This window comes from Lycorma delicatula, chromosome 7 (genome assembly GCF_047948215.1).
Source record: "Lycorma delicatula isolate Av1 chromosome 7, ASM4794821v1, whole genome shotgun sequence".
NCBI classification, from domain to species: domain Eukaryota; kingdom Metazoa; phylum Arthropoda; class Insecta; order Hemiptera; family Fulgoridae; genus Lycorma; species Lycorma delicatula.
The window spans coordinates 3,659,384-3,679,205 of NC_134461.1; the positions used below are offsets into that span (position 1 = coordinate 3,659,384).

The 19,822-nt window shown below is 31.2% G+C and overlaps 1 protein-coding gene across 1 annotated transcript in view; it reads left to right on the forward strand.

Moving 5' to 3' along the window:
- Nup54 (nuclear pore complex protein Nup54) overlaps positions 1–19,822 on the forward strand; it is a 69,319-nt gene that overhangs the window by 13,376 nt on the left and 36,121 nt on the right. Inside the window, exons 4-6 of the mRNA XM_075370191.1 lie at positions 2,989–3,105; positions 6,648–6,827; positions 14,606–14,756. Coding sequence (XP_075226306.1) covers positions 2,989–3,105; positions 6,648–6,827; positions 14,606–14,756 — 448 coding nt within the window. The remainder of the gene's footprint in view (positions 1–2,988; positions 3,106–6,647; positions 6,828–14,605; positions 14,757–19,822) is intronic.

Consider the following 19,822-nt stretch of genomic DNA (forward strand, 5'->3'; position numbering starts at 1 on the left):
ATCAGATATACAAAAGAGTTATATAAAGTTTTATAAGAGTTAATAATTTTTTTAATTTCTTAATCTTAATAATTTACCATATTTAGTGACTTAAATACAGTAAAACCAATTTGTTCACTGAAGAATAAACTTATCAGAATGTACACTTCTACAAGTCTTTAATAGAAGATACCTTTTGTATTGCAGTATCATATAGTAAATCATAATCAACATTTGCAAACCTTCCAAATTGAATATAAAAACATTTTTTTAAGTTACATGAAATACCATTTAAGTTGTACCATTTTTGTACTGAGTTCAAGTTAATTTGAAGTAATTGAATATCAACTAGATTTGTCATAGGCTTAAACAATTTCATATCTCTGCTAGTAATAAAAAATGTGAATATTATATAATTAAACTAATGTCATTTATAAATTAAATGACATTTAATTTAATCTCCTAACTATTATTAGGAAAACTAGAGGACTTAAATGTGTGCCTGTGCTACTCCTGATGTAACTATTTATGTTACAAAAATAGGTGTACTCTTATTAGCTTGCAATGACTGGAGCAGTCAAACCACCATTAATTTTTTTTCTGAAGGATTTTCAGTAATAATCCCTATCTTTTATATGTTTTTAAATAAGCGATATAAAATTCCTGCACAACATTTTGTTAAATGCTTATAATTATTGTACATCAGTCGTTCAAAAATGATATCACTATCCCCAAAGATCTCTAATGAGCTTTAAAACTGCCTTCATTTTTTACTTACTTGTACGAAGTAAAGTAGGTGATCGCAAAAAATGTAGGTTTTCAGATTTCAACTGAAATATCCATTTTGACTAGTTTTAGCGTGACATCTGAATGTACGTATATATGTATCTCGCATAGCTCAAAAACAATTAGCTGTGGGATGTAGAAATTTTGAATCTAGGACTGTTGTAACATCTAGATCTGCACCTCCCCTTTTGATTGCAATCAACTGAACTAAAAGTGTCCAAAAAAACCAAAATTAAAAAAAATTTGATTTTGGACTTTTTCCTAACTGCAGTAATAAGCCCTCATTGAGCGGTTTTCAATCATAAGTGGTACTTATTTTCATCGGTCCCAGAGTTATAGCCAAATAAAATTTTAATTAATAAAATATTTGGATCTTATAAGGGGAGGCATATCGGTTCAAATCAGTCTTCATCTCGGTTTTTTTTTTTTTTTAATATATTAATTTATTAACCTCTGACTGTAAAATAAGTTTTACAATAAATAATAATTCAATAATAACAATAAAAAAAAGAAAAAATATCAGAACTTATTAAAAAATAAAATTTTATATGTTTTATATTTAAAAAAAAATGTATATATGTAATTTAATAGGCATACAAGCAAGTCATGTAGTGTCCATATTAGATTTTTTGATTTAGAAATGATATAATAATACAAGGCTATTTCTTTTGACATTATATGATGATATTCCACTGTTGAAAACTGGACCAACACGCGAGGACTATACTTGTCTATAACCTGGGTTGACTCAATTTTGTATTTAAACATATATAGCAACAAATTTCTCTGAAATAATTATCTAGAATAATAATCATTTTAATGTACTAACAGAGAAAATTATAAAAAAAAACTACAGATTACAAAACAACAACTTAGTTTTTGTGTTAGAAAATTATGTTCATAGAACATTATAAAATTTGACTTTTTCTTATAATGCAGTATAACTGACTTATACAATAATTTATCTAGATTTAAAAAAAAAATTAATTTTTAAACTATTGAAATAATTATTTTAAAAAATGTTATTGAATAATTATTATAATAAATTGTCTCTTAACACTCAGTATTTTTTTTTAATAATATTATAAGCAAGGTTATATTAAAACTTCAAAATATTACAAATAAAATTGGCCTCAAAATATCATTTGAAAAGACTGTTATGCCCCAAAATCAATAAAAATTAAAAGAAATAAACGTAAACAGTAATAAAGTCAAAACAGTAACCCAATTTAAGTGCCTTTGAGAAATAGTAACAAACAACCTAACCTAAATTCAAACAAGAATAAACAAACTAGCTAAAGCACAAAAATTAACTTGGTACACCTACGCTAAAAAATGTCTATCCATAAATGCAAAAAAAGACACTATAACACAATTACAAAACCGGAAACCACATATGCAGCAGAAACACCCTTCCACCTGAATTAACAATCAAAGATCAACAACGTACTTTAAAAAATCGAAAGAAGAATTGGAAGAACCTGCATCACCAAAAAGTGCCAGAAAGATGGGCAGTGGTGGATCGTGTACAACCTGTACTTAGCTCTGCCCAACAAAGTAATTTACAAAGAGTTAGAACCTATCACCGATTCCATGCGTAAGATGAGACTAGGATGGACACGTCATGAAATTGCAAGAGTTGAGACTTCTGAAACAGCTTGTACAGTACAATCTCGACTTGAAAACCAAGACAGGATGCAGATAGATCAGAGAAATAAAAGAGGATCTAAAGGAAATTGCCTTATACCAGAAGACACCACAGACAAGATAAAATTAAATGAAAATGTCAAGGAAAAAAATGTTGCTTTACATTTACAAGAAAGAAACTCACAACACGAGCATTTTCAACACCAGAAAGGATAAGGAGATCGGAAAATATGAAAAAGTACTGGGAGGATCACAAGGCGTGAACATTCCATTCAAAGAGACTTGGATAGTGGACCTAAAGTAACGCTATCCAGTCATAAAAGATGAAAAAAACAAGGTAAAGAAAAAGCTCAAAAATCATTAAAAGAGTTTTCACTCTAGTTTACTAGCTTACTTAATTTTACCATGTTTGCTGTGTTCTTGAAAACCCTCAATTTATAAGTAATTTTTTTTAATGGTTTTTATAAAACAAAGTTAAAAAAAAGATAGTATCAATAAGAAAGGTAAATTTTAACGATGAATAAAAAGAAATGTAAATAAATATTTTCTGTGTGTACATCTAATGTTATTATTTAGGCTTAGGAGGGTTTGGTGCATTCGGTGCTAAACCACAGACTTCTGGCCTCGGTACATTTGGTGGATTCGGTACAACTTCGACTTCACTGGGTGGTGGAGGTTTAAATTTTGGTCAAGGTAATTATCTAGTTTTATTCTTGTATTTCACTTTGTTTCACATGTTTATTACAATTTCATTAAAAAATGTTATGTTTTGCATGAATTGTTTGTGAATTTTTTTAAAATTAAAAATCTTTTTCTGTCTTTAAGATCCTTTTTCCAAAGGTCTCAACAATCTTTTGTAGTTTTATTTGTAGTTTTTGTAAATCTGTATTTTATTTTTATCTTTTTTGTTTTGTGGTAAGTATAGCATTTTTAACCTACTTTATTCTGTCTGATCTATATGAATAAAAATAATGTGAGTTTATACAAAAAAAAGGTCATTAAAAGCATTTTAGAAATTTTTTGAAATATTTGGTTTTCACATGTTTCAAAACATAAATTAAAAATAACAAAAAAAGGCTCTGTTTATAAAAAGAAAATTTTTTTCCCCCAATTTTTATGTTTTTTAGAGGTTTTACACACTTGATGTTAGGAAGTAATACATTAGTAGAACTAATTTTAACTATATGTAACACATATATTGATAATTGATAATTTAAATAATTTTTGGGGAATTCTGTTTTTGACTCCTCTATTTTTTCGGCTTACTGTTGCACTCATTTGTAATAAAGGTATACCTTTGCTGAATTTTAACATTCTATTTCATTATATAACTTTTTTGGTATGAAAAGATGATTGTGAATATCAGGAATTCTAGTTGTGTGTAGAGCGGAGATTTCCTCCTCCACCACCATATAAAGGAAACTGCAGAGCCTAGCCATGATTCAACTTCATAAGTGATAAGTTCAGCTTAAATCTGTCTTAAATAACATTGTAAATTTATTCTTTGAAAAAATATCTACTGTATTTACTGTAAACATAGATATGAAAATTATCTGATGGTTAGAGCACACATATATAATAAGCAAAGGCCAAATTGATCTGTGTTTGTAGCTTATAAATACTACCTTGTTTTGATAAATTTTTTAATTTTTGATATCAGATATTTTTAACATTCTACATGTTATGAAATTATAAATTAATCTTCGTGTTTGTGACCGCTTGAACAAAAAAAGATATGCATTATTACAGAAGAGTCTAAATATTGCACATATTAATAAATTTCTCAAAAATGTAAGCCTTTAACACAGAAATCAAAATATGTAAAATTGTGTGGAAGGGAGAGGTTAAGGAGAGCTAGGAATTAAGAATAAAAGAAGAATTCCAGAGAGTTAAATTTAATATCTAAAAAATTATTAAATATTAAATTATTTGCATTCAAAATATTGCAACTTTTTCTTCCAAAAGACCTTACCACATTCTCCAGTAGAGTTATAGTTGGTGATTCCTATTGTTAATGCCACTCATATTAATAAAATTAGGAAATACCCTCAGGATGTAGTAAAATTTTGTATTCATTTTATGTTGTATTTTTGTTTGTAAATTTCACATAGTTGAAGAATATTGAATCTTGGGTTTTATGTGTTATATGTAAATTGTTAACTGCAACATCTTTAGTGGTTAACATCTTTATACTATTTTTGTCTTATGTTTAGGCAATTTGCAAGATGTAACTAGTGTAATGTGTATATGTGTTCCTTGAATCTGTGAGTGTATTTGTCTCTAGTTTATCCATTATAGTAATGAGTGCAATCACTCGGGTTTAATCGGTATACTTCTTGAGCCCTAATTTGCCCATGTAAGTTTTGTTCTGTGTGATCTTGTGTATTCTTTATTGTTTTAAGAGCAGTATTGTCATCTTTCCAGAAACATCTGCAATGTTATATGATCGGTAGATTTATATTAATGTTATACATATTCCCTAAAGTTAATGTGTCGGGCACTAAAGTGTGCCTCATATTGAAGTTTCACGATATAATATTGTATTTGAAAAAAGAGCTTTACTGTTTTGTTTGTTGATAGCATAAAATTCCCGAGAAATTTTTCTAAAGCTTTCTGTATATGAGTAAATTTAGAAAATAAAATTGGAATCAAGCCATAAATAAAATTTTTATGAATTTGAACTATTGAGGTATGCGATTCTAAATTTGGGCTTCGTGTTCTATTGAACATAGTATATTGATGTGAGAATGCAGTTTAGATGTATTATTATTATTAGTTTATAATTTAAGTTTAATTTTAGTTTCTGGTTGAAAAAAACTTTTGCTACTGGGTATGTACATGCAATTAGATCAAAGAACTTGCATAATATCACTTTGGCTGGTTCAACCAGAACCAAAAAAATGGAGGAGGAGTAATAACTAGGAATAGGATTATATATATATATATATATATTTCTTTAACTGGATTACTGACAATAAGAAAATATTAAAGGATTATCCGGAACGGGAAAATAAGACGCTATTCCCCTCGGACATACCCATGTGAACATGGTATGACATTCCATATCCGAGAACTTTATCCTCTTATTTTCCTACTCCACCCCTCCAACCAGTATAAATACCGGACACACAGCCGTATGCCATCAGTAGTGAAGTCATGCTCAACGAAAAAGTACTAGATTGTATAATACACGGAGACTGCGAACACGGCCAACGAAGCTGCAATTGCATATATTGCGGCAACCGCGAACTACAGTGTATAGGGTGGTTAACAAAGGTTTCTGAAGAAGACTACAAAAAAGACTACATTGACAACTTCTGGAAATCCGGAGAAAACAGCTCCTATGACGACATCAACCACGATCAATATAACAGATACAAACAAGAACTGGAGGACCTAGACGGCGGACGACTTCAAGACAAAGATACAACAAATGGCGGAATCAATGGACAGACTAATGGAATTGAGCAAACCATGGACGTGGCCAAACCAACTGACGGAGAAAGTACAATACCCAACAATACAGAACAAATGGTGGATGTTAATTTACATAGCTCCGAGACGTTATGCGACACTACTCTACTTACGAAAAGACCAACCGACACTGATGAAAGATCAGCTAAAAGACATAAAGCAAATAATCACCAACACTCATACACACAGCTTTGCTCCGGATCCGCTGAAGGATCTGGATTCCATTTTCCAGTTGTTTGAAGCAAACAGTGGGAAAGGGATATACTTGCACTTGGCGAACACGAGTTCTCAGGTTATATGCAAAACAATTTGGTCAAGCATATTGACCATATTAGAAATAAACTACAAACCGACCATTGTATTGATGATCACAGACACATGCTGTTTATTTAGCAGTTTTTTAATGAAAATAATTACTTGTTTATTTATTACCCGACTGCCTAAAAAGGAGTTTAATGTATTTAGAGTGTATGTATGTTTGTTCCACTGTAGCAGCGCAAAGGCTGAAAACCAGTTTGGATGTATGATCCTTCATTGGAATCCTTATGTTACCAGGAGTAACATATAGGCTTTATATATATAAAACCTTTATTTATATATATAATATTTAAATAAATTTTAAAATGTGAAAAAAAATTATACTGTATAAAAATATTATGTACAAAATTAATTAATTATCCTATATTAAAGAGCAATGTTTGCAGTTTTTTTTTGACAATTATGTTTTTTAATATTTATCCCTTTATTTTTAAATTTATTAGGTTTAGGTTTGGGTCAAACTCAGCCTTTGGGCACGCAACCTCAACAGGTTACAGCTGGTATACCGACTGGAGCAGAAGCTGTTTTCAATTCTGTCTACAATTGTAATGTATTTGGTGATGAACGTGATCAAGTTTTAGCTAAGTGGAACCTTTTACAAGCATTATGGGGAACCGGGAAAGGTAATAAAATTCTTCAACTATTTTAATTATAATAATAATTTTTATTTCTAGATCGATCAATACAGTCCATGAAAACCAAAAATCTCAGTACAAATATTGATCTAAATTTTTCATTAAATATATCATAAATTAATATAAAATAAATCATTAACTAATTATTATAAAAATAATGTCACTTTTTTTTATCAGCTACATTGCTAAAAAAAATAATACATCAAGAATAATAAATTATCCTCAAAATAATAAATAACTGTACAATAATAGTAAAAATCTAATACCTGTATTAATAAAAATCCTCACTTTACGATCAATACCTAACTAATAATTTAAAATCATAACAAAAACATCTGTCCAATAAAAACAGCAAAACAAATGTATAAACATCCTTAAATATATCTGTACTATTATAAAAATTCAAAACCAATGATTTAAATTTTTTTCAGTGACCATGGATTCTGTCCACATGTTAATTACCTTATTTTGAAGGTCTTTAAAAAAAGACCTAATGTATTTATTTAATTTTTTATTTTCAATTTAGATTAGAAGAAATTTTTAAGGTTTAATTTAAAACACAAAAACATAATGGATATTTTATGTGGGCAGAGTGCTTAACTCACAGTATTGACACGTTATATTATTCTACTCGCACTATGAAATGAGTTTGTACCATATGACATTCAGTTCATGATGTATCCACCAGATAGGATTTTTCATAACTTCTGATATTTTTCATAATCTTTTTTATTATTATTATTATTATTGAATTATTATTTTTCGTAAAACTTGTTCTACAATCAGAGGTTAATAATTATTATTAAATAAATATATTTAAATTAAAAAAAAAAAAGGAGGTGAAGTCTGATTCGAACCGTTGTGCCTTCCCCTTATTAGATACAAATATTTCATTAATTAAAATTCCATTTGGCTATAACTCTGGAAACAATGAAAGTAAGTACCATTTATGATATATTGTTGAAAAGCTCTCAATGGGGCCTTATTACTGCAGTTAAGAAAAAGTTCAAAATCCATTTTTTTTTTTATACTTTTGATTCAGTCAATTGCAATCAAAAGGGGAGGTCACAACTAGATGTTCCAACAGTCCTAAATCCAAAATTTCAACATTCTATGGTTAATCATTTTTGAGCTATGCGAGATACATACATACATACCTACAGACATCCTGCTGAAAATAGTCAAATGGATATTTCCATAGAAATCTAAAAAACAAAATTTTTCACAATTACAATATTTCTTGTATGAAGTACAAGGAAATAATAACTCAAAAGAAAAATTTATCACAAAATTACTGTGGGTGTGTTACATGTTATGATGGATAACATGACTTGAAGAATATGTGAATTGAAATTGTGACTATCGTTAGGATGATTAAGATTAAGTATGTTTTAAGATACATTTAAATGCCAATAATTATAAATTGCCAATTTGTAGTAATTCTGTTTTAATTGTATAAATTAAATAAATAAATTTCTAAAATTACCTTTTTTTATTCGATCAGCCATTATCTGTTGGTTACAGGTAGTTTTTAATTATAATAATATTTTTATACAAAAACTTTAAAATATGAAGGCAGACCATTTATTATTATAAAAAATATAATGTACAAATAAATAGGCCAATGTACTATGAGAATATTAATTGTAATAAAGTATTAAACTTTTCCTCTCTATTTTTTAAACGGTATTGAACACATCCCTAATTGAAAACAAAGTATGTGTGTTGTACCGGGTGATTCAAAAAGGACTAGACAATTTTAAAAGCACAAAAATCTATTTAGATAACTTACAGATTTGGTTGAGGTCTCGTTTCATAGAAAAACTCAAGTTTTTCACCCAACATTCACTTTGGTTCGATATGGCTTCCATTTGAAATGCGACATTCATCCTACCTAAAGTCGATTTCATTACAGACTGTAGTCAGTAAGTCAGGTGTTACCTCTGCAGCTGCAGTATTAATTCAAAGTCTTAAATCAACAAGATCAGCAGGCAAAATTGGTACATAAACCCAATCTTTAATGAAACCTCACAAGAAAACTCTAGCATGGTGAAAACTGGGGTGCAAGGTGGCTGTGCAATTGGACCTTCACAACCAATCCACTGACCTGGGAATCTAGTATCAAGAAAATCTTGAACTTCTAGACAATAGTGAATTGGTGCCCCATCTTGCTGATAGTAATGGCATCCGTCTTGGTCATCATCATCATCAACTATCTGAGGAATTATAATATTTTAAAGCATGTCCAGATAAACGATACCATTTATGGTTGCCTCCTAGAAGATGAACATTTCATACAGTCTTTTTTCGCTTAGGGTAAAAAAAAATATTGACCATAGGGCTCTCACAAATGTGCTGCAAAATTTCATGAGGGTTTTTGCTACCTCACATTCGGCAGTTATGGGTGTTTACCTTGCCATTCATGTGAAACATTGACTCGTCACCAAAAATTACATTGTCTGAAAATGTATTGTCTGCAATTGTATACATCATTTCCACACAAAACTATAGCAGAACAACTTTGTAGTCATCTGTAATGTGTTGATCCATGGTTAGTTTGTAGCTTCAAGTGCATTCATTTATGTAATACACATCATTTATGGGATGCCAGTCTCACGTGAAGCGTATCGATTGGATTTCTTCAGACTGTGTGCGAAGCTTTCTCTGGGTTTTTGCTCTGCAGCTTTGGGGATATGTGGATATCCTGGTGATTTTATATGTTTAACAGAACAACATGCCTCAACGGAGGTTTGGTGCAAAGAGTAAATTGTATGCCTACTAGGAGATCCTCTACTGTACTCTCACCTTCAGTATGTTGCTGGGAAGGCCTGTAGTGCCTTCTTCAAAATTTGAAGTATGGTCAGTTGTGATTGGGGTCTTAATTTTAAGATTATGAGTATCTTGTATAAGGGCGTCTGCGAGGCACTTATGCTACATGCAATGCTGCCTGTTTGGCAGTTGGCTAAAATTTAAAAGCTATCGGGATATTTTATTACAGGCTCAACACCTTATATTGCTAACGGTAACAGGTGGTTACCGTACAATTCACGGGATGTGGTCTTGGTTATCACAGGTGTGATACCAATAGACTTAATTGTGTCTGAGAGGCAACAGCGTTATATAGCTAAGAAGTCAGGTGAATTGACTTCGGTGAAAATAAAGGAGATAGAACAGCATGGTGTCACCCTGTGGCAGGCTAGATGGGACGAGACAGAGTGTGGGTATTATACGCATGATCTTTTCCCTAATGTTGTTGATTTGCGGAGGCCTCTTAGGCACACCCGAACAAGTATGTGACGCAGTTTCTTTCATTGCATGGCGCTTTTTGGGACAGACTACAAATATTCGACCTGGTGAACTCTGGTACGTGTTCACAATGTGGATTATTTGACAATGCTTATCATGTGATTTATGAATTTGCTAGGTATGACTTTATGCGCACAGAGACCATTTGTCAGCTGATATTATCGGGTCAGCACTTGATTTCCATGTTAATTGGAAAAGCCAGGCCAAATGGGTGATCTTAGAAAGTTATATTACATATTTAGCAAAAGAAAGGATCGCTGAAGGGGTGTGATGTTCTGCTTGGACTTTCCTTCTTTGTGTTTATGTTTGTTATTTTGTTTTATGGTTTACTAAACTGTTGCTGTTTTTGCTTCCGTTTGGTTATAGATCTGTTTGTTTTTTGTAAGTTTTGTTTTACGCTATATTATTTATTATTATATTTTGTTAGTGTTTTTGTGATTTCTTGCGTGTCATTTTTACCTTTCGGGTTGGTAGAGTTCAGTTCCTCTTTCATTCTTAAAAAGTCATTCAATCTTGTTTGAGACTTTACTAGATGTGTTTTGTTTGCAGATTTTGTTAGTTATACACCAATGGGAATGTCGCTTGTGGCATTCACATCAGCGGCAACCTAGCTGAGGCTTCACTGAAAAATGTCATTGCTGAGGTACTGAAAGTGACCTCGGCAATGACTTCCAGTAAAGCCCATAAGGGTTAGGTACAGGAGGGGGTGGTGTAGCGACTGAAACTGCCAGATGGAGGTTGCCTTCCCCTACGGGGTCAAGATGTAATCTCTATAAAAGTTACATTGCATTGCAGTTGATGACTGCAAATTATGACTCCAAAACACACAGTAAGCATGTTCCACAACGGTAAATGCATCCATTTTTAACAACACTGGTGACGGCACTGTTGGACAAATTCAATACTACTGAACTACGCGAGTCAAAATTTGTGTTTTGCTATTAAATGAAACCTCAACCAAATCTGTAAGATCTAAATAAATTTTTATACGCTTTTAAAGTTGTGAAATTCTTTTTAAATCCCCGGTATAATAAAAGCACAGTTATCGTATCAATTTCTAATATAGATAATCTCAATATCAGAAATTATGAATGGTTTTGTTCTTGCTCTTCGGTCATAATTTATTTATTCTTTGAATTAGTATTATGTCGATACGATTTAATCGTTAATTTTTGTTTATCCATAGTAAGATTACACCGAGGAACAAAATTAAACTTATTTTTTAGCACAAGGAACAAAATATGTAATCGCAGTAGAACTTTTCATGCCAAATTCAAATATGTAAATAGATTTTCTCAATCGCTTGCATTTTTTTTGTAATGCATCAATCACTCTGATCGATACAGAATAATGTGATTTAAACAAAGTCTCAAGAACAGGAATATTAAAGAAAAAATAATGATGACATTCAGTATGCGGGCATCCTTTATTAAAGTTAACAAAATTATAACACAATAATCTAATCACCATAATAATAATAAATAAAAAATAAAAGTATGAAAGAATTGAAGGATCTGAAACGGCCTTAAAACAACGCTGTTAACGCTTAAATTTAAAAATGCCACCTTAACAGATTGATATAAGTGTACCATTACAATGTCTCTAACAAACTTTGTTCTCGGTGTGTAATAATAAATCTTTTTTCTTCATTATCATCAGTTTGGGTGTTCTTGGATCTGATTTTCATTTATAAGCCAGTTTTTTTGAAGAGATGTCTTGTGATTGGAGTGCATGTCAGTTTGGATATGAAACGAGGAGAATAAGGAAAAGAAAAAAATTATTGAAGGTATTTGAAGTACAAGAATAGAGAAAATTAGGTGGCCATCAGTTAGAGCGGAAAAAGAATGAGAATAGAAACTTAATCGGAATAATCCGCAGTTGGAAATCTAACCGGTACATAGCAGAGGAAAAAGATCGATTAAAACATTGCTGAAGGATTAGTACTAATCCTCGGTGTAGAGAAAAAAGGATGAAAAAGTGATACTCTAAAAGAAATTGAAATCGTCATGAATTCAAAAATTTAACTAGAAATATAAGGGAATGGAGACTGATACGGTGCAAGGGATCTGCTTCAAGGCATATAATTATAACAATGAACTGCATGAAAAAAATTTATTTCAAAATTGTTGCTCTATTCTCTTTTACAATTATCAGTTGAAATCTTTAGCTACGATGAGCCTTAATGATTGTAACTGTTATCGTCTTGTAAATGACATTAAGAAAAACAAACATCAGATTAACATAAAGCGTTTAAGAAATTTGACTTTTATTAAAAAACAAAAAGACATTGAAACGCGGCAGAAAAATGCTCTGTTATAATCTTAAATCAAAATGAGAATCGCATCGATATTGGAAAATATCTAGAAACAACACCAATGAAATTTTACTTTTGCGTGAGACAATCTCACAAAAATGTAGAATTTAATCTACAAACTCTTTATAAATAAATATTTTAATGTAACTTTCATTAAGATTAATAGTTGTGTAAAACAATATTAATTATATCTTACATTTATGGCATCAAAAGATTAAAGCTACTGATAACACACTAGATGATTATTGAATTCAGTTATCTTCAGACGTAACAGTATTCTATGGCATACAAGATTTCTTTATCACACAGAATGTGACTTTTTCTTGTGGAATGATCTGAAGAGTTAGGGATTTAATAATCCTCAAAGGAAGTACAATTCTTGCGCCCATATTACATAATGTGATGAAAAACATAAAAACTTGAATTGAAGAATGTATGAATCGTTGCCGCCTTTAGGTCATAGTGTCCAGAACTGAAAATGTTTTTAAGGTTCAGTTAAATGCTATTAAATGAATGTCGATTTATAATTTATAAATAAAGTTATTTTATAAATGTATAAATAAAGAAATTATTAGGTTTTTATGCCTCCTTTTTTTTGCCGTTTTAAAATTTTTGAAAACGAATGTCTTATCGCATTTGTAAAGAAAGCCCTTATCAATGTTGCATAAGCAAAGGTTTTTTAATGGAAAAAAATGTGACGAATTAATTTTATAATTATTACAAATATTAATATAGTTATCAAAATCTTAGTATGATAGATTGATACTTTAATTTTTTTTTTTTACTAAATTTATGTTTGTTTATACGAGGTGCTACCCAAAAGTTTGGGGAATTTGAATTTCGCGCGGGAACTATTGCTGGTACAACCTGCTGCCGCTAGATGTGGCTAACAGTACTCTTTGTGAAACAATGTTCCAACAGCTGTGACGGTGATAGGCTGCATTGTTGACTTTTGTGCGGTTGTGTTTTACTGCTTTGGCAAAGTTCTAAATGGCAGATTTTAAAGCGCAAAGAACCTGCATCAAATTTTGTTTAGTGCTTAAAAAAACTGCCGCAGAAACCCGTTGCATGCTTGTGGAAGCATTTGGTGACACTGCTATGAGTAAAAGTAAAACTTTTTTGTGGTACAAACGATTCAAAGATGGACGAACGACGGTCGATGATGATGAGCGTTCAGGAAAACCATCGACAAGTGTGACACTGGAAAACATCACAAAAGTGTGAGAGGCTATTGTTGCAGATCGTAGACAAAAAATCCGTGATGTTTGTGCAGTCATACAAATGTCATATGGGTCCGTACAATGCATCTTGTCGGACAGTTTGAACATGAGAATTGTTGCTGCAAAATTCTTACCGGGACTGTTGAACGGCGACCAGAAACAAAAACACATAGCTGTCTGTAGTGAATTGAAAAATTCAGCAAGAGATGACCCTAACTTCATCTCCGACATCATAACCGGTGATGAGACGTGGGTGTACGGGTATGACCATGAAACTAAGCAGCAGTCGTTGCAGTAGAAGTCGCCAAGTTTGCAGCAACGTGAAGTCCATGATGATTGTTTTTTTCGACATCAAAGGCATTATCCATAAGGAACTTGTTTCTCTTGGTCAAATGTCAATGGGATGTTCTATTGTGAAGTTTTGAAGCGGTTATGTGAGAGCATTAGACGCAAACGTTCAGATCTGTGAGGTAACAACAGCCGGGTTCTGCACCATGACAACACGCCCGCACACACATCACTAGTCGTTCAGAATTTCTTGGTTTCCAAAAAGACGGTAGTGATTCCCCACCCACCCTATTCGCCTGACCTTGCCACGTGCGACTTTTTTCTCTTTGTGAAAATAAAATTAGAATTGAAAGGCCGTTGTTTTAACACAATTGAGGACATTCAGGAAGAAACACAGAACGTGCTTTGAACACTTACACCTGCAGACTTCCAGGGATGCATGGAATCATGGGAAAAACACTGGGATCACTGTATCAATGCCCAAGGGGATTACTTTGAAGGAGACAGTGGAAATTATGTTATGGTAAGCTATTTTATTTTTATGGTAAAATTTCCTGAACTTTTGGGTAGCACCTCGTCAAATAACATCTTGATTATGCAACTTCATTAACTATGTTTGTGTTATTTATTGTTATCAGGTTATTATTCACAGTCTGTACCTCCTGTTGAATATACACCACAAAATGTACTCTGTAGGTTTAAAGCTGTTGGTTATAGCCGTAAACCAGGTGCTGAAACTAAGGATGCCATAGTTGCTTTCACATTTAACAAAAAAGATCAGGAAATTAAGTAAGTATAATTTAATTATTTCTTTATATGTTTTCCTTCTGTTGGATATTGAGAAAAACAGATACCTGCATAGGCTTAAAAACTTCGGTTTTAGAACATCTTAGGTCATATCTTCCTAGATATAGAATTGGAAAGATAAAATTTCAACGACTAATTGTCAGCAGTATTTAATACTCTCATTCCTGTAAACCGATCAGTTCCACCTCACTTAAGCATCATTTCAGTTCATTGGTACAATTTTTCTAATATTTTACACTGTAACATCAAGTAAAATAATTTATAAAGATATTTCTTTATACAAAATGTTGAATCTTGTCATTAAAAACCATGTACCTATAAGTATAACTATGTGTAGGTCAGTTATATTGTAATATTACAGCTAAGAAGAATGTGATTATTCAGATTCCGATAGTGAATATGAAGTAAAGAAAAAAATGATTAGCAAAACATAAGTTATTCCAGCAAGATTGACCAGTAATGTTTAGAATCTGTATGAAATTGTAAGTAAAAATATTTAATTTTCTCTTTTGTGTTGAATAATATTATTACAAAGTTAATAAAAAATATTTAATTATGCTAGATGGAAAATCACTAAATTTTAGTGGAAAGGAAGAGTACTTTAAAGTTAGTTCTGACAGAATAAAATAGATTGGCCTAGTTTTGCTTTAAGGTATAATATATTAGCTGAAAAACAGCAGATGAAGTGTTATGCTTTTAATGGGCAACTACAAGCCAGTCACATTTTTAGTACCGATATAAAAGATTTTATAGTAAAAAACCTTTAACAATTTTCTTCAGACATCTGTTTGTTTTGTTTAGTCATTATTTGGCAACCATCTCATAGTAAAAAATCACAAATAGCACCGACAATGATGACAACTATGATTTCCACACATGCACAAAAAGGACTGCATCTATAGGTACTAGAATACTATGAATATAAATATACAACAATAATATCTACTCCATTCATTAAATGAACATACATAAATCAGATGCAACTCATTTTTCATCATATTCTAAATACATGCTTGCATAAATAAAAAACTTCTTGCAATAATATCAACTGACACTAAGATGCGAACAAGTGGACAAGTCACTGAAGATGATTATAAAGATGACTAAAAATGTTTTGAAATATGTTGTTAAAACATATCAAAAAATTTGGTTAAAATCCAAATACCGATCATCACAGATTAAATTAATATTAAACGGTTAAATAATACTGAAAAACATAATTTTAATCTAATTTTTGATGCTGAAAACAAATATGAACTCAGAATCTTTCTATGACCCACCATTTTTGATAAATTTTCGATTTTAATTAAAGGATTTTTTTTCATTTTTCAATGCATAGTTATCATTTAAGCTCCTATATTATATTTTGTTAGCTCATTTTTTATTGTTTAACTGTGTTAAAATAATTTATAAGCTATAAATAAACAATACTAGACAAAGAATTACATCATTTCATAGTTGCATATTATGACATCGTATCTAATACTAAAGAGTGAACCTTCATGGACAATATTAATCATGTGTGTGCAGGTCAAAAGTCAAAACATGTAGCTGAAAACACAGCTGAGTAGTTTGTATTAAGCACTGGATTTAGAAATTAATTAATTTTGTTCAGTATTATTACTGTCTTAAGTTTGTTAACAGTGCATTGTCATAATGTCTTGAAATTGTGTAAATGATGTCGATTCCATTTGTTATGTATGTGGTGAGTTTACTATAAAATCAAATAGAAAAAACATTACACCTTTAATTAAAAAGGCACATTCATTTGTACTTTCAGTGTAAAATTGTTGATCAGGTTAAGACTTGGGATCTTCGTGTAGTATACACTAATTGTTCTGTATATTTAAGAGGATGGCTGAAAGGTACACGACAGGCTTTGCCGTTTGGTGTACCTATGATTTGGTGTGAACCAAGAAAGGATCATGTAACTGATTGTTACTTTTCTTTAACAAGTGTGTCTGAAATTTCTAAAAACTCTAAACATACTGTAAAATATCCTTCATTACAGTCTGCAATCAGGCCTGTACCTCATAGTGAAATTATTCCAGTTCCTGAGCCATTTGTGAATGTATGGTTTGCAATGAAGAATCAAGCAGTACTGAAGAAGACAACAATGATTTTGATTTTGAATTATCTTCCAAAAAGCCAAATCTTATATCACAAAATGATTTAAATGACTTGGTTAGGGATTTAAATTTATCAAAAAATCAAGCTGAACTGTTAGGATCAAGACTGCAAGGTTTTAATTTACTTCAAAAAAATACAAAAATGTTGGGCTTTCAAAGCCGACAAAAAAAAACTTTCTCAGTACTTTATTAATGAAAATAATTTAATTTTTTGCACAAATATTGATGAGTTTATGTTACACTTAGGACAAATTCATAAACCTGTGGACTGGCGCCTTTTCATGGATTCATCCAGGTGTAGTTTAAACGTGGTTCTACTACACAACAGTAACAAATATCCTTCGATACCAATCGCTTATGGTATTAATTTGAAAGAGTTATACAATGTGATGAAAGACGTTCTTGAAAAAATAAATTATAAAAAATATGGCTGGAACATATGTAATGATTTGAAAGTTATAATTATTTTGTTAGGCATGCAGTTAGGCTATACTAAGTACATGTGTTTTCTTTGCAAATGGGACAGCCGAGCTAGGGATAAACATTATTTTACCAAAGAATGGAAGGAACGAGACAACTCCAAATGGGAGAAATATTACTCATGAGCCCTTAGTTGAACCAAAAAAATATTTTTAATTCCTCTCCATATCAAGCTAGGACTAATGAAAAATTTTGTAAAAGCAACAAAGAAGGATAGTCCCGGATTTTTGTACATCAGGCAGAAATTTCCAAATGTAAGTGTAGGAAAAATTAAAGAAGGAATATTTGTGGGTTCTCAAATTAGAGAGTTGGTCAAAGATGATGTATGTAACTCAGTGTAAAATAATGTATAAAGTACAGCTTTGGCTTCATTTAAAGATGTTTGCAAAACTTTTCTCAGTAAACAAAAATTTGACAATTACCATGATATTTTTAATCAACTTGTTACTTCATACAGAACTATGGGATGTAATATGTCTTTGAAAATTTCCTCCACTCGCATCTGGATTTTTCTCAGACAACCTTGGAGACGTAAGTTATGAACACGGTGAATGTTTCCACCAAGACATTTCGGTGATGGAAAGCCGCCATAAAGGGAAACGGAATACTAAAATGCTAGCCGATTACTGGTGCTTGAAAATTTGTACAGTGAAAGTTAAGAGTGTACTAAACCTTAGTTTGAAAGGGCTGACAGGTAGGTTAGTGCAAAGGGGTTGACTAAGGGTAAAGATGGCCAAGATATCCGCAAAAAAATTTCATCGCCTGATATGTCAACCAATTGAACCATTTGTTTCTTAAAATCTATCAGTGCATGTGTAAAAATGGCCGACAGCTTGCTTGGTATGTAAGGTAGTAAAACGGGGTTACATTTTCGCATGCCCATGCAGAGCACACAGATATGCATTGTATGTTGCAAATATCGTAAGTAAATGCAGTTTTTATGCTTTATATGTTCATTAATGTTAAAAAATTTAATTTTGTGAATAATTTATATCTTAAACAATAGTTTATAGAACCCTATTTACATACTCATTTTACAAGAGAATATTCATCGTGCAAGGAAATGTTATGTATCATTTACTATTTATATATGAAAAAAATAGTTTATAATGAGTTATCTACGAACTTGAAATAAATCGATTAACAAATAAATAAATTTTTGATTTATTTATATTTAAATTATTTTTTTTTAAGCAATGAGAGAGTTTTGGCTTATACAATTTTGATACTTTTGTATGTTATATAATACATGGTAATGTTAGTTATATAGGTGAATATTTTTGATGCTCACAAGCATTATTTGAAAGAGAACTGGAGCAGATACTTTAGTGATCTTCTTTTGGTCCCCAACAAAAAGTTTGCTATTTATCAATTATCAATCTTTCTCTTACAGACAAATTAGTAATTTATGCCACACTTGTACAAACATTAGAAATAGCTAAAGAATGTGAGTAAATTGAAATACAGTCAGTATTTGATTCGGCTGTTACTAAAGTGGCTTCACAAGTACAGTTTGAAGAACGGCCACTTTTTGATCGTATTTTTATTGATCCAGTCGAATTTCATTTGTTTATGGCTTTAAAGAAGGTCCATGAGAAATGCATTGACGCTACAGCCTTTCAACTCTTATGGTTTCATCTGAACTTTTAGTCAGTGGCTTGTTAAATGGATTTCTTTCCTGTAAACAGTATAACAGTCTACATCCTACAATATTCACAACCCTTCAAATGCTGCATTTTGAACATTTTTAAAAGATAATCAACTTCTCATTTATAATGATGAAATACGGCAAATAATTCACAAAGTGCAAACTGAAAAGTATCACCAGAAATATTTAAAAATACAGAATTAGCAGACCTTTGTTTAAAATATTCAGCCTACAAACACCATACTTAGGAGTGTATACGCGGCAAGATTACAAAGGTTTATATGATTTTGATGGAATTGATACAAAACTATTTAATATTTTCTCAAAGCATTTGCACGGGTGATTTTGATACTTACAAATTTATAATACGAAAACTAACTTAATTTGTTCTTTATATTCAATCAGCAAAATTGGGCTCGACGGCTTGCACGATATCATGATAACTTATTGAAAATGGGAATTTTGCATCCACAACTCTATAGGAAATTTTTGAGGGAGGGATGTTGGGTATTAAGAGAATTAGCGATCTATTTTCAAGAATTCCCACCGACTTGAGCAAACAGTAAATGCAGATGCTTCAACACATTTCACTGGTATTACCCACTTTACCAACTCAATTTCAGATCGACAGCAATGAGCAAAAAGTAGCAGCATTTGTACCACAATAATTTCTCACATTTACAACATAACTTACCTAAAAAATCATCAAGACACACTGAGAATTAGGAAAAAAAATAGAATAATTAAGTCAGACAAACTAATTGAAGCTTTGAAAAGTACTATAAATAAGA